Here is a 16,350-nt window from a genome sequence, read left to right as displayed (position 1 = left end):
CTTTTGCTCCAAAATCCCCTAGAAGGAAAGTCCTAAAATAAAATATGTAATTGTTCCCTAGTTTGGTTATGTTCAAAAAGTTTCCTTTAAAAAATCATGTTGATATCTTTAAAAATAAGATCAGAACTCATATTTTTAGTGTTTTTGGGGTCTTTTGCCCCACAAGCCCCTAGAAGGAAAGTCCCAAAATGAAATCTGCAATGGTTCGTTGATTCAGTTATGTTAAAAAATGTATTATTTAAAAAAAATCAGGTTGGTATCTTTAAAAATAAACTCAGAACGCATATTTTTAGTGTTTTTGGGGTCTTTTGCTCCACAAGGCCCTAGAAGGAAAGTCCCAAAATGAAATCTGTAAAGGTTCGTTGATTCAGTTATGTTAAAAAGTATTATTTTTAAAAAATCAGATCTTTAAAAATAAGCTCAGAACGCATATTTTTAGTTTTTGGGGGTCTTTTGCTCCACAAGCCCCTAGAAGGAAAGTCCCAAAATGAAATCTGTAATGATTCGTTGATTCAGTTATGTTAAAAAAGTATTATTTAAAAAAAATCAGGTTGATATCTTTAAAAATAAGCTCAGAACTCATATTTTTAGCGTTTGGGGGGTTTTTGTGCTCCACAAGCCCTAAGAAGGAAAGTGCCGAAATTCAATTTTCAAAGTTTTATGTGTACATCCAGTCGTATAAGAGAGCCTACAAAAATAATTAGGTTGATAACTATAAAAATAAGCCCACACGGCCTTCCCAAACTTTTATACTGAATTTCATTTCCTATAACTGTACAAACTTACCCCCCCTTACCCCAAGGGGGGGGGGAAGTTTGTACAGTTATAGGAAATGAAATTCAGTACTAAAGTTTGGGAGGGCCGTGTGGGTTTGTTTTTAGAGTTATCAACCTAATTCTTTTTGTAGGCTCTCTTATATGACTGGATCTACACATAAAACTTTAAAAATTGAATTTTGGGACTTTCCCTCTAGGGGCTAGTGGAGCAAAAGACCCCCCCAACTCATATTTTTAGCGTTTGGGGGTTTTTTGTGCTCCACAAGCCCCAAGAAGGAAAGTGCCGAAATTCAATTTTCAAAGTTTTATGTGTACATCCAATCATATAAGAGAGCCTACAAAAAGAATTAGGTTGATAACTATAAAAACAAGCCCACACGGCCCTCCCAAACTTTTATACTGAATTTCATTTCCTATAACTGTACAAACTCCCCCCCCCCCTTAGTGACACAATCAAAAAGATTTCATCCAATTATCTTTAAAACTAAGAGAGTAGCATACTGTATTTAAGATATACCTTCATAAACGAGAATTTGAAAAAAATGTCCCCCCGCAGGGTTGCTTGTAAGGCGAAAAATTTTTGAAAAAAATAACATGGTCTCAAATGATTCCAAATTGCCTAATTCGGCGAGAAATGCAATAAAAAAAATTTTTACCCCCCCCCCCCCAAAAAAAAATTTTTGGGGGGGGGTGGGGGGTCGACGATAATTTTAAAAGTAACTTTGGCCCCATAGAAGCTTAAATCCAAAATTAGCTCCCTCTAGCTCTAAGGGTTCTCGAGTAAACCCCCCCCCCCCCTGCCCAAATGGTCCTTAAGCACATCCTCCTTTTGCTTGCGTTTTTTCTGCTTTTTTTTTGTACCTACTAAAATGCGAACATATGCTTTAAAAAGGCTTTGAATACCTGGTGTGGACTTTTTTTTATCCTTTTTGACATAAAATAACTAACAATTATTTTACATTTGATTTTAAATATCCAAATAAGGGACACACTGGACTAAAGCATAGAGAAATTAAAGTACGAAATACTAAGATATAAAAATCATAGATTTCCTGTTTTGTTGGCCATGGCCTTTCACCTCTCGGGGCCAACTAAAAAAAAACTATGAAAAGCTATGTATAACACCATTTGTATTTGTGTATTGATGTTATATTGATAAATCAGGTGTATGTATGATGTTAGTTTTCATATAGCATATACGTGTAATTTTAACTGTATTTATTTATCTTATTCTATGAAATATCAAGGTTGTATTTTAGGATCTTGCTAGACCAAGAACCGATTTAGGGAAGATTCACATAAAATTATATTTCATCTATTTCGTTACGACGGAAGGATTTACAAAATGAATTATAGAGTAGCCTCGCTAATATAAATGAAAAGGATTTATTTAGACGAAGGACTAGTAAACGTGATTGTTTTTTTACCAGAATACAAATGACAATGTATAGTTCTATGACCCTAGAGACAATTGATATTGAGGGTTGGTTGGGGGGGGGGGGGGGGGGAGTGAATCAAACCACCGCATTTTTTATTTTCCAGCACCTATGAGAAACTAAATTGTATAGAAGAGCCACTTTGGTTCAGCGGTTAGCAAGATCCTCCGGTACAGACATATATCCTGTTACTTTCATACATGGATTGATCGCTAAAACTATTGACCTGACACTCATGACGTCATATCTTGACTTTTCTTAATATTTAAAAATATTGAAAAACCGTCATGGTTTAATTTTTCTTAGAAAACTTTTTAAAAGTTTTAAAATTTGTGTAGACTTGACAAACAAAAAATAATCTTTTCTGTGGGTTTTAAGTTTATAAATCGTCTGTATAGGTTGAATTTAGTCAGGGAGGGAGGGAGGGGATATTGGACTGTGAAATACACTGGTACCCAAAGTTTAATAATCGCGTTATCCTTTTCCTTGGCTTAACAACTTTGGGTACTTTAATTTACTTTTAATGTTTGACTCAGAACTGACAGGGTCCCAACTTTTCAACCTATAATCTTAATCTTATTATTGGGTAATTTTGTTTTTCATCATTGTGTGGGTAAATCAATTTAATTAAATCACCATTATCTTATCCCTTAAGATACCTGAATTTAGTGAGGATAAATATACTTATAAAAAAAAGGTATAAAAGTTTTGAAAAAATACTGATCCTTAATTTTTTTAGAAAAAATTTTGTCTATGTGGTTGTTTATTTGGAATTCTGGCCGTTATTGCCATTGCCCTCACACTTTATTTTGTCTTGAGCCCAAAATATAATGATAAGACAGAATAAAGTATATTTTTATAAGGTTGGTTCGTAGATAAGGGGTATTTTAGTTGTCTCTGTTTATCCTATCATATAAAGTATTTTATTTGTCACAAGCTTAAGATCTATTTTATTAGAGCTTCACATTGGTCCTATGATGGTTTTAGGCTATTTTGTTCTCAGAGTTTGAAGTCTAGGGATGGTTTTAAGCTATTTTCTACGCTCTCTATTCTCCTTCGAATACATTACAGAGCCCTATACTATAACCTTAATTGTTTTGTTTTGGTGGTCTACTCATACAAAATTCTTTAAGAATAGATAGAATTTATAAAATCCATATTTAGATTACATTTATAAAAATATCATAATTATTATTAATAGGTATTTGTTATGTAAATATATACTTTATATTAAATTCTAGATTTATTTAGAGTAAATGTATGTATGTAGATAAAATATAAAGTTTTAAATAGTCTGTAGATAATTATTCTATATATTAACAAAATCTATAGCTTTATCTATAAAACTAACCTTTTGTCCTTTCTGCTTAAAGATACTAACTAAGTTTATATAAAAAAGACTGATTTTTAGTTTTTAAAGCATGTTTTTGTACCTTTTTCTTTAGTTATTTATTTAATTTATATTTATTTTGTTTTTATTATTTTTTTAATGTCTTCCCTTAAGTTTTTAAAAGTTAGTAGATTTTATTCGATCAATCTTCATTGCACTTTATAATGGGGCAAAAAAATGAACAAAAAGTGTTAAATTATCAACAGACCTTTTTTTCTGTACATTAAAGCAATTTATTACTTTTTTGGATCTAGAAACTTATTTCTTGTATTCATTCGAATCCGGTGGATAGGAACCGGTTCTCATCCATACGAAAAAACTATGTCTAGCGGAAAGCTGTTTATAATATGATGCGAGAAATAACTATTATTAGTTTTTAGAAAAAATTTAGTATTTTTGAAAAATCTAAAATCATTTTTGCTGTAAGTTTAAAAGGGTATTTTTATGCAGGGAGTAAGGGAGGGGACAATGGATCGAATATTCAATTTTTAGGAGTCTCAGACTCTGGGGACTGGCTTAAAAGGAATGTGCAAGAATTTATCAGTTTCTGACTGAGTTTGGGGACTTGCGCATAGAATGCCGCTACTCGTTATGTATGTTTTGAATATTGCAGACGGGGAGAAGGGATAAGGGAAATGGGAGGAAGGGAAATAAACACTCGTTGTGTTAGTTTGGAATGTAGCAGACGGGGAGAAGGGAAGTGGGGGGAAGGGAAATAAACACTCGTTGTGTTAGTTTGGAATGTAGCAGACGGGGAGAAGGGAGTTGGGGGCAAGGGAAATAAACAGAATAAAAAGGGGCAATCATATTCTTGCTAGCAGCTGGCCGGGTCCAATAATCTTTTAATATAAAAATCACACCAAAAAACCTCAATATATTTCATCAAAAACAAGTTGTGATTTCACTTTACATGACGCTATGGAAATCTATTATTCAATTAACAATCCCTTTATAATATCCTACAAATTTATTGGATTAAACTGGATTTCATGCCCTTTCTTTGATAACTCTTATATTGAATTAATTGCCCATTGTCCCCTCCCTTACTCCCTGATTCTTATGTACTTAGCCTTTTCATCAAGGAATAAATTTTATTCAAACTTAGTCTAGATTTTAATGCCTTTCTATGTAATTTTTTTCTCAGACTTGTTATTTTTTTGGACTGCGGTGCCTTCTTAAATAATTTAGTCTGTACCCCACTGTGCACTTTTGTCTAAATATTACTTTTCACATTTATCTTTAAAATCTACTAACTTTTAAAAGTTTTAATAACTGGAATAAATTATTGTGTATAAGGAGATTTAATGTAACTTTGCTTTAATATTGCACATATTCAAATAAATTGAGTTTATTTGTTAATCAATTCTATTTAAAATTCTATTAATCTATTTAAATAGATGGGGGAAAAATTGTAATAAAACTTTATAAAAAGATGATATAGTAGATTAGCTCTCCTTATACACAGTAAATAATTCCTGCATTTAATTGTTTAAGGAGACATGGTTTTTATTTTTGTTTTGTTTATTTTCAGAAAAAGTTCATCTTAGCCGGCATTATGGGTGCGCTTGTTATAATACTAATCATTGTCATTTCTGTCATTATTTATAAAGAACTTAGACCAAGATCTTAATAGAAACAAACCAGGTTTGTATTTGTGTTCTTATAGGTTAAGGTTGGGACATAAACTTTGAGAATCTAACAATGGGACTTTGTTTAATTGTCTTAAAGCATTTTTTTCTGTAAATGGTTTTTATTGTAATGAACTTTTTCATTTGCATGTTTTCTTTATTGTTATTTTTAGTTGAATGTTTTTGTACATTTTTTGTGTTTAGTCCTTTATTTTTTTTTAATACTAATAGCTTTTATTTGGTGGGGATTTTTTTAGTAATGCAGCTACTCTATAAATAGAATATATTCGTCTATATGTAACACATTGTATTTTATTGAAAAATATAAGTAACTAAAGTAGAAGATTTATACATGTTTCACTAGCAATTCTGTTTTGGGTGATTTCCCGTTATTCTTGAATGTATTAAATATTATCTAATGAATGTTGGATGAATTATTAAAAAATAGTAATTAATTTTTTAGCTTGCTTTGGCTGCGCTACTTTTGGGCATACTTGTCTTCATTATTCCTTATTTTAGTAAATAATCTTTTTTATCCTGTAAAGTTTTTCTTTATAATCTAAAATGAGAAAATAAAAGAAAGTTTGTATAAAAGTTAGTAACATATTGATAGATATGTTCATGGAATAGGATAAGTTTTATGAAAAAAAGTATTAAACGCAAATAATGGAATAGTTTCATTTTAAGTAATTGAAGAAAATCAAGCAGTCCTATTATTCGGGGCAGTGGTGATTATTGTAAACATCCATTAATCCAAACATTGAGGACACTCAAAAAACAAGATAGCTAAGCTTTTTTTAAGGGGGGAAGTTAGGGTCTTCACAGTTCTTAGGGTTAACTTATGTATTTCCAAAAAACTGGGTGTCTGTAAATATTCTTTTAACCATATCCCCGCCTTAGCCGTCTTTGCTCATAAATATCTCATAAACCTTAAAATTCATATGTAGCTTACTAGGAAAAGGTTTAAGACAAAAGGGAATGATATTGTCTATACTAGGGAACTTTTTTCGTATTTATTCGAATCCGGTGGATAGGAACCGGTTCTCATCCATACGAAAAAACTATGTCTAACATCGTATTATATCCAGCTTTCTACGAATATAGAAATGTACAATCATAAGATTAAAACTAGTTTTTTTAGCCCGTGCCTTTGGCAACTCGGGGCTAAAAAACTAGTTTTAATCTTATAATTGTACATTCTATATCCGCGGAAAGCCGTTTATAAAACGATGAAAGAAATAACTATTCTCATATTTTTATGTTATCCCTTACTTTAACTTATACTCAAAGTTTTTTGGAGGGTTTGTTATCATACTACTTTTTTTAATGTCATTCAATTACTGTTTGCTTGTAAATTAGTTTTGCTGCTTTCCCTTGATACTTTTTTTTTTTTTTTTTAAAACTTTTCGGATAAAATAGAGGTTTATACAAATATTTTTGGATCTAATGCAGTTTATGGTAAAATGTTATTGGTATCAAATCTTTCTCTAGGGCTAAGAACTTTATAGTCTGCTAGCGGTTGTACATGTGGTGTTTTTACATTGTTACTTCCAACAATGATAAGGCAAACATTGATCATAAGACTATACTGTGCTGGACCTTCTTCAATTTTGTGAAAGGTTGATTTGAGAAACATTTAACTGTAAATTGGAGAAGTTCCAGAGTTTCTTCTAAACAATAGGATGATTTAGAATAACGCTTTCATTGAATTGGGTTGATTTTTGTTTTTTAATTAAGAAAAAATTTCTTTTAATTATTCAGTTTTTTTTTATTCTTGTAATTTGCAATAGAATTCTTAAAATATGTAATCAATTTTCATTTGTAGTAATAGATTTAAATTTATTTTTTTAGCATGTTACATGTATTTATTTTGATTTATTTTATTTTCAGAAAAAGTGGATAATAGCTGGAGTCTTAGTAGCAATTGTTCTACTTATCATTTTAATTATATTTGTTACAAATTAGAAAATTTTAAAGCAGGGACTAGAGCTAGTAATCTAAAAAAAGGATGTATGATATGACAATGATCTCATAATCCAAGTATCTTGCATATTAAAAACAATCAATTTATTATTTATTGACTGCTAAAATTTAACAGTTTTTTCACTGATTTTCATCAAATAAATTGCCGAGTCAAAACAAATTTACTTGGATTACGAGATTTTTGAGTGAATCCTTTCATCCCCCTATGAAATATGAAAAGAAAGATAAATAAAGAGATTATTTGTAAACGATAGCTGAAGAGTTTGGCAACTTTTTATCGAAACATTTATTACAGTTTTAAAAAGACATTCTGTATGATTATCAAAACTAAAATCAATTGTTTTGCTTATTCAACTCGTCGAATTAGATTTAAAGTAAACTTTTTGTCGTAATTAATGCACTTTTGAATTAAGCAAAGCATTTGATCAGTTTAAAAATATGTTATAACTTGTCAACTCTAGTTGATGAATAGTCTACATTAATCGTTCTTAGTATTTTTTTTTCAGAATACTAGCAACTTTCCCAAATAAATAATTAGTTTTTAAAGATTTAAGAAAGTTTGACTGTGCTATATAAATTACAGGGCGCACAATACATTTTTGCCAAATTTTGCGAAGTTATACTCTAAAATTATTCTTAATCTTGATACCCATAAAATAAAAAAAAGGTTTTGGTAGCTTATTTTTCATCCCATAACCCACTGAATTATGTGAAATGATATACTTTTTCCGTCCTTTGATATGGCTTTTCATAAATTGTATATTTTCTACCTAAAGGCTTCGAAATTTTTGGCTTGAATTATTTGGTGTCCTCTGTATATTTAGGTTATTCTTTCTTAGACAATTTATAAAAAAAAGTTATTTGTTATTCGATTTAGTTATTAAAGTGTTATTTTATTTTTTGTTAATTAGAATAGTTATAATTAATTTTTATTGAACACCTACATATTTGTGATAGATAGTATAAACTATTATTTAAATTGATTGTTTTTTTTTTGTGTACAATTTCCCTCAAATTGACTAGTGGGCTATAAAATAACTTTTTAAGAAAAAAGTATATTTAGTATCTATTCTAGATTGCAGTGTTGCGGAGCCGGGAGCCGTGGAGCCGCCATATTTTGCCGGAGCCGTAGTTTTCGTTAAAAATCGGCTCCGGCTCTGGACTAGATAAATAAAGAGATTTTTAATAAATTAGGTATAATTTGGTAGCCTTGTTTTGTCATGTGCAAATTCCCCTGTTAAGTTTTTCAAGTCTATTCTTATCAAAAATTTAACTTTTAAACCTTCAAAAGTCAAAAATAGACGTGGGAAAAAAATATGTCGAGTTTTTCTTGATTGTAGGTCGGAGCCAAATCCGGAGCCGGAGCTGCACCAAAATCAAACGGCTCCGCAACGCTGCTAGATTGGGTTAGGTTTTCACACCCCTCCTTAACCGAACTTTAGATTAAAAAAATTTTCCAACCATTCGGACAATTGGGCGTTCAAATAGGACCTAGTGGTAGTTAGAATCAGTTGAGAACAAAATCCCAGCCGTTCCTTCTTGCCAGATATCGCCATTTTAAGATTTTAAGTAAAATTACACTAAATAACCAAATACAAACTTAAGTCTTCTTTCATTTTTTTAGTATAATATTAGTGAGACAGCCCAAAAACAGAGTATCTTTGCTCCTGTGGCCAAACTGACTGCCTGGAGTCCCTAACAGAGAGTGCCTTTATGTGTTAACACAAGTAGGGATTCGAACCCATTCCCAAAACTAACCAAAGTGGAATAGCTGTGTATTACAGCATGAGGTCAGTATTTTCACCACTGACAGATGGAAGGCAAGGCCTATCCTAACCAGAAACCCAATCATTCACCCACAGGCCCCAGTGGAGCACCTTGGAGGTCTGCACCACATGTTTTCTGGGGTGTTGCTCACCTGCTTCCATGAATCGGGCAGGTTGAGACCTAATGGTGCCCTCAGACTCCCAGTCCCCCTGCCATTTGGGCCAAGCTTAGAATAATGTCACACACCTGGTCCCGTGAAATGGGCTGTGAGATGTTCCCCTGCCAATCACAGATCAGCACAGCTGCCATGGAAGGATAGCTGCAGGTGGTGGGCTGCATACCTTCACTCAAGATGCAAGTTAGCCCTATTCTGATCTTGATCCTCCAGGAGTTCATCTTGAACTATGCCCTGAGCCTGGGAGGGTTCTTTCTGAGGGAGTTGGGGACACCATAACTGTTTGACAAACCTGAGCTGATGGTATGGATCAATAGGGAGAGTAGCCATGGTCGCCCCTTCTCACATTAAGCAAGTGATCCCAGCCCTGCCAAGCCTGGGGAAGGCCCATGGCCCCTCCCACAACCAGCTGCTGAAGACAAGAAGACCTCTAGCTGTAAAATCAACTGTCTGGCTAGGTCAGCTTTCAAGGAGCACCTGTTCAGAGCTGACTGATGACCAGGATATGGGTGGCGACTAGCGTGAAGTTCTTGGCCATTCCCATCAAGATAGGGGCCAGTGCCCCCCAGAAGGAGAAACTGGACAGGGGCTATTCTTAGTTTACACCCCCATGGTGTTCAATGGGCCTCCAGGAGGTGCAACTGCAACAAACGGCCCCCCAGGAGAGAGATGGTGGTCAAGACCAGGCCCAACTTCCAGTGCAGTGGCCTGACTATGGAGACTGCCGGTAAAACTTTAACAAGGAGCATATTTAAGAGGGTATCCAGAGGGGCATGCATTGCCTGAGCCCAATAATGTAATATACAGCTATTCCACCATGGATAGTTTCAAACAGTAACTGTGTGTGTCCCCACCTCCCTTAGAAAGAACCCTCCCAGGTTCAGGGCATAGTTCAATAGGCACACCACCATGATCTCCATGAGGATCAAGATCAGGGTAGTGCTAACTTGCATCTTGATTGAAGGTATGCTACCCACCACCTGCAGCTATCCTTCCATGGTGGCTGTGCTGATCTGTGATTGACAGGGGATCATCTTAGTCAGCTCTAAAATGACCTCATGAAATTTGATGGGGAAAAGGGCTGTGGCTGCACAGTGGTCTATTTTGGCCTTTTGGTGGACATTTCACCTACCTCTACTCAAAGTCAATTTTCTCAGCTTGTAGTTGATAGAATCGTTTAAAATAAAAAGCCTGCGGCTTATTCTTACCCAATGCAACTTGTATATTCATCTAGAGAAGAAAAACAAAAGCCAACTGGTCTAGAAAATACTTTGAAACTTAGCTAAAATTTCATATTTTCATAATATTTTCTTAATTGGTAAAGAGCCTAAATTCGATGTTTTATAGCAATAAAACATTGAAAAACCTTGAAGCATTAATAAATATTACTGTAGAAATGATTATATAAAGGTAAATGCCCAATCACCAACCTTGTGCAACATACATTTGATACAACTAATTCAAGTTTCTTCACCCTCTTTTACGAAGTTATTTTCTCTGAGATAAGTAATAATACTTAATCTATATAGTAATGTTTTTAGCTGTTTAACAGCTAAATCTAGAAATTAAAAAAATTATTAATATATCCAGTAAAATTAATTAGAAATGGGTATAAATGAAAGAAGTTAAATTTACCGAAATTCTTACTGTTAAAAAATATCATTAATTAGTCTTATAAAATGGCTAACAGCTGAGGCGAAGCCGTTTCCCAGCTGCCATATGGATGGGCCCCCACTATTTTTAAAAGTATTTTTGAGCTCAGCACCCATAAAAACTTACCCCTAGCTAGACACGACACAAGCCCTATCTACACATCATACTCTTGGCCACTCCCAGCCGTTTCTGCTAGTTCTAGCCGTTGAGCAGCTGGTACAAGAAATTCTTAAAATGGCTATTGGTAACATTTAACATCAATTATAGCAAAATTATGTTTCAAGAAGTTGTTTCCTATGTAATAAATGATGGATTTGCCCTGAAAATGGCCAAAAAAACTGCTAAACGGCTGAGCCGCCAGCCGTTAGCCATTACTTTTCCAACTTTTTGTTTGATTTAAGGAAAATAGACCTACCAAGGAATATTCATGCGAAGTTTCATAACAAAATTCGGATTCTAAGTGCCATTTGCGCATAGATTACAAAAAGGATGCATTAAACACCCCCCCCCCCCTTAAAAAGATTAAAACATTCATTTTAAATCTCTTAAAGTATCTTAATTTATCGTAGGCACTTTATGGGCAGTTTAAATGCATCAGAAATTAAAATTAACAATGAAAAGAAAAAAAATTGCAACAATTTTTTCTTCTTGTATTGTAATTTTAGAGTTTGGCCACTTAAATTAAAGTTAAAATTTGCAAGAAACCGGGCCCTGCAACAACCTAAACTAAACATCAAACTATGGCATTATACCTGTATATTAAGAATAATATATGGTTTGGTATGTTGCGGGGCCCGGTTTTTGGTGAAAAACTTAAAAAACTGAAAATTATTGCCAAAATTTTTAGCAAAAATATTTAAGAAATAACATGAAAATTTTTCAAAAACAACATAAAAATGGATGAAAAAAGTAAAAAAAAATTTTTAAACCCCAGTTTCCTAATAGATCATGTAGTATTATAAATATAAATAGGTGAAAAAACTTCATTGTATCAATGTAACACTGAAAAAACATATTTTTTCCAGAGATGGTGAAAATTAAAAAGGTAAAATTCATGACGTGAAAATATTCCTTAACCTTCATGTTTCAAAGTTCATAATTCATCAACCAATAGTTAAAAAGACAAAAACTCTTCGGTTTTATATGAGATAGGATATATATTTTCAAAATAATTTATTTATTTAGAGAAACTCCAAAGTTGATTTTTGGCAAAATGTCCGGCCTTAGACCGCTGTGGGCTGGCAGTGGCTTCATGAAAGCTGCCTTGGCCAGACAGTTGATTGTACAACTAGAGTGCTTCTTGCCTTCAGTCGCTGGTTGTGGGAGGGGCCCTGGGTCTTCCCCAGGCTTGGCAGGGCTTGGACCACTTGCTTAATGTGAGAAGGGGCGACCATGGCTACTCTCCCTATTGATCCATACCATCAGCTCAGGTTTGTCAAACAGTTATGGTGTCCCCAACACCTGCAGCTATCCTTCCATGGCAGCTGTGCTGATCTGTGATTGGCAGGCGAACATCTCACAGCCCATTTCACGGGACCAGGTGTGTGACATTATTCTAAGCTTGGCCCAAATGGCAGGGGGACTGGGAGTCTGAGGGCACCATTAGGTCTCAACCTGCCCAATCCATGGATGCAGGTGAGCAACACCCCAGAAAACATGTGGTGCAGACCTCCAAGGTGCTCCACTGGGGCCTGTGGGTGAATGATCGGGTTTCTGGTTAGGATAGGCCTTGCCTTCCATCTGTCAGTGGTGAAAATACTGACCTCATGCTGTAATACACAGCTATTCCACTTTGGTTAGTTTTGGGAATGGGTTCGAATCCCTACTTGTGTTAACACATAAAGGCACTCTCTGTTAGGGACTCCAGGCAGTCAGTTTGGCCACAGGAGCAAAGATACTCTGTTTTTGGGCTGTCTCACTAATATTATACTAAAAAAATGAAAGAAGACTTAAGTTTGTATTTGGATATTTAGTGTAATTTTACTTAAAATCTTAAAATGGCGATATCTGGCAAGAAGGAACGGCTGGGATTTTGTTCTCAACTGATTCTAACTACCACTAGGTCCTATTTGAACGCCCAATTGTCCGAATTGTTGGAAAATTTTTTTAATCTAAAGTTCGGTTAAGGAGGGGTGTGTTTTGAAAAGGGTTAGGATAGCCCCGCTTGTGGTCCACTCGCCAGTTTCAGGGAAAACCCTTAATGTATTTTCATTTTGATATGATTATTTCATTTTATTATAAACATTTTATTTTTGCATGTTTGTTATTTTTTTTAAATCAACTTCAATTTACAGTAAAATTTGATATTACACAAAATTATTTGAAACTTTTAAAAATATTAATAGAGAAGACGACTTTCAAAGACTTTCCATCTTTTTTTGCTGATTATTTATCTGTCAAACTTCCTTTTTTCTGTTTATTTTGTTACATTTTCTCTCGATTAATATTATTGCTTTCGAAGTAAACATTGCAGGCAAAATATTTTTTTTAAATGAAACCCTTACCTACTTGATAAGTCTTCTTTTATAGTAATTGTCCTCTACTTAAATGCAATGTTTTTTAATGTTATATTCTTTTATATTTTACTTTATAACTATTTTATCTGGAAGCTCTTTCTACTAGTCTTAAGAAAGCGTTTCTATGCTTTATATTAATAATTTTAAGAAGAGTACCTACTCTATAGCGAAGGTATTTTCGTACTTCTAACGTCCACAAAACTCATTAATATATGTTTTTGTTGATTTTTAACAGATTTTTTGTATTGAAACTAAAATCGTCAAAATTTTCCATAGTAAACAAAAAATTTTACTTGGTTATTAGATTTCATATGCCTGTCAGCATATTTTTCATAAAATCTGAGCGACATAAAAATAGTTATTGCTATGTAAGCTAGTGATTGCTACGCTGTAACTAATGTCTCCGGATCTAGTGCATTTCACGGTGAAATGTTTCTGTTAACAATTATCTCCCAAAATCTATAAAATGAATAAAAAGGTTGATAGCTGAAAACGACAGAACCTTTATAGATTTTTGGAGATAATGGTTCCCAGGAACATTGCACTGTGAATTGCACTAGATTCTTGTCTTCTATTTTTTTCATTTGATAAAAAGCTTTTATTTAGTTTGATCTCCGCAAAATTTTAAAAAATATTATTGATTTTAAATATTTTATACTTAATAACTCTACTTACGTGATTATTTTTGTTATTTTTTTGTTACTTTTTATAAAAAGAAATATTTGTATATTTGCATGTTAAGAAAAATTTTCTATGTTATTCAGTTTCGTTTTTTTTTTGACATTACCTAAATGTTGTAAATTATACTTTCATAAAAATCTAATATGAAAAAAGTTAAAATTTTTGTCCATTAAGATCCAATAAACGGAAGGACAGTGCTTTTCAGAAAAGCTGTGATAGGGTTTTTAGGTTTAATGATAATGCACAACAAGCAAAAGCTGATTTGCTTGCAACTTTTTGTAAGTTTGCAAAATGCTTTAGGGTAATATCTTTTTATGAATATTTAAAAGAAACGAATCGGTCTTGAAATGTTATTTTTGGATGAGCAGAAATGTTATTGGAAAAATAGTTCTTTAAGTGTCCTATTTTTAATTAGTTCTTAGTTCAGCTTAGCAGAGTAGATATTTTTATTTGCTAGATAAAATTAATTTGAAGTAAAATTTTTAACTTAAAACTTTTTTTTATCGTCGGTGTAGTAGGTATATGATTCTATATTTATGTATCATATCAAAATCTTAATGAATTTGATAGGTACCTATAGAAGATAAATTATATATTTAAATAATATTATCTGTTGAAACTTTTAATTAAAAATATCTTCCTTGACTATTTTTATCAAAATTTCTAAAATATGTGTATAAGCACAAGAAATCGATAAATGTTATAGAATAAAAATATATACATGATTAAAAATTATTTAGGTATATTTTATATTTTTGTATGTATTGTATATGTATAATGTATATATATGCACTAAAAGAAAATATATACTCATCTGTTTTCAGTATATTTTATTAATAGTTTTCAGATTTGTGACTTTTTAAGTTATCGTTGCCTAGAAATTAGAATTACATAGCTCGCAAGATTACAAAAAAAGATGCCCGTGTGTCTTTGTACAGAGTGTCAGAACTGAATATACAAAATATAAATATATAAATTTTTGCAAAATTGGTTGCAAAACTTTTAAAATACAGAATACTGTTTATGTTAAGGACATACTGACATTTTTAGGATTTGATTATAGAGATGCTTCGCTTATAACATTGCACCTTGTTGTAATAGGAATCAGTACTCCAAAAATTAGATCAATCGGATGATTATATCACATAAACAATTGCTGTTAAAAAAGTTAAAAATCAACATTTTATAATGGACGTACGGACATTCTGGTAATGCAACGCTTTCTGAATCGTACCTAACTATTACATGAATCAAAATGCAAACTTTGAAATCGATAGGTCAATTCTAACATGCCTAAATTAAGGAGAAAAACTATCCGGAAGTACGGACGGACCTACCCGAATTATAGCAAAGCTTCGCTTTAAAAAACCAACTACTGAGATTTAAAAATATCATTTTTTAAATAACCTGTTGGGACAGAAGTAACTGTTTTATATAGATAAATCAATAGGATTTTCTGATATAAGATTGTTCATTAGGAGTTGTTTAACTGTCAGGCCCCCTTCCGCTCACAGGAGTCATTGAAAATTTGTTGTAGATAAAAACCTGCAGCATAATGCCTGTTACATGTTACTACCAAAGGATCATTTGGGCACTGTACTATACTTTGCTTGAGTAAAAAAAAAATATTTGTGCAGTTTACCTGGATGACCATGCCAGATTTCCTGTGGCCGTCAGGATTGAAATATTTAAGAAATTTCGACTCACTGTTATGAATAATAACAAAATTTTAAAAGGCAGCTATATATAGACCTTTAGCTTTTTTATGAAAAGAATTTGATAGAGTAATGATGGGGGGCGGACAATTAATCCCCCCCACTGTTAAGGGTTAAATAAGATTTACCAAAAGTAGTTGTTGTAATAAAATTGCTCAATAGAAATTGTTGAAGATATATTGACCAACAAGAAATGTTGAAAAAAGAATGAACAATAGGAATTTTTGAAACAAGATTGACTAATAGGAGTTGTTGAAACAAGATTGACCAATAGGAGTTGTTGTATTTAGAAAAAGTTGATGGTCATGGCTTGTGGGGTGGTCTGTGGAATCCTGGGCTCCTATATTATGCTCAGATATCTTAAACTTATCTAAGTGAGTTGAAGAGTTAGGATCAAGTTTAACATACAAAGGAGAATATGTTTATCTAAAGTATGCTTACTACCAAATGGCTTGCCGTACTGTCCAGTAACACATTAATAGAACCAGCTTAAACTTTCAATAGAATAATCTGCAATTATCAAGGCAAACAAATGCTGAGTAAGCTCAAGGCTACAGAAAATACATGAAAAATTTTACTTTTTGGGTTGTACGAATGCTTCCTGTGCAGTAAAGCCTGTGCTAATGAAAG

General features: G+C 32.8%; 2 protein-coding genes across 7 annotated transcripts in view; both read left to right on the top strand.

The window, feature by feature from the left end:
• The window catches only part of LOC145305803 (uncharacterized), a 112,058-nt gene that overhangs the window by 18,506 nt on the left and 77,202 nt on the right, over positions 1 to 16,350 (top strand). The window lies entirely within an intron of this gene.
• Syx1A (Syntaxin 1A) overlaps positions 1 to 16,350 on the top strand; it is a 69,753-nt gene that overhangs the window by 49,915 nt on the left and 3,488 nt on the right. The window contains exon 12 of one of the 6 annotated variants that reach the window (XM_080147624.1): positions 16,011 to 16,094. The exons of 1 other annotated variant lie outside the window; for it this stretch is intronic. In XM_080147624.1, coding sequence (XP_080003750.1) covers positions 16,011 to 16,094 — 84 coding nt within the window. Of the gene's footprint in view, positions 1 to 2,951; positions 3,076 to 5,133; positions 5,247 to 7,120; positions 8,236 to 16,010; positions 16,095 to 16,350 lie in introns of those variants that run through there. 4 more of the 6 variants (XM_080147625.1, XM_080147620.1, XM_080147622.1 and 1 more) reach the window with 4 other exon arrangements.

The sequence above is a fragment of the Acartia tonsa genome, chromosome 14 (genome assembly GCF_053477335.1).
Source record: "Acartia tonsa isolate MP-2025a chromosome 14, ASM5347733v1, whole genome shotgun sequence".
Taxonomy (NCBI): Eukaryota; Metazoa; Arthropoda; class Copepoda; order Calanoida; family Acartiidae; genus Acartia; species Acartia tonsa.
This window is presented reverse-complemented; position numbering and strand designations above follow the sequence as displayed.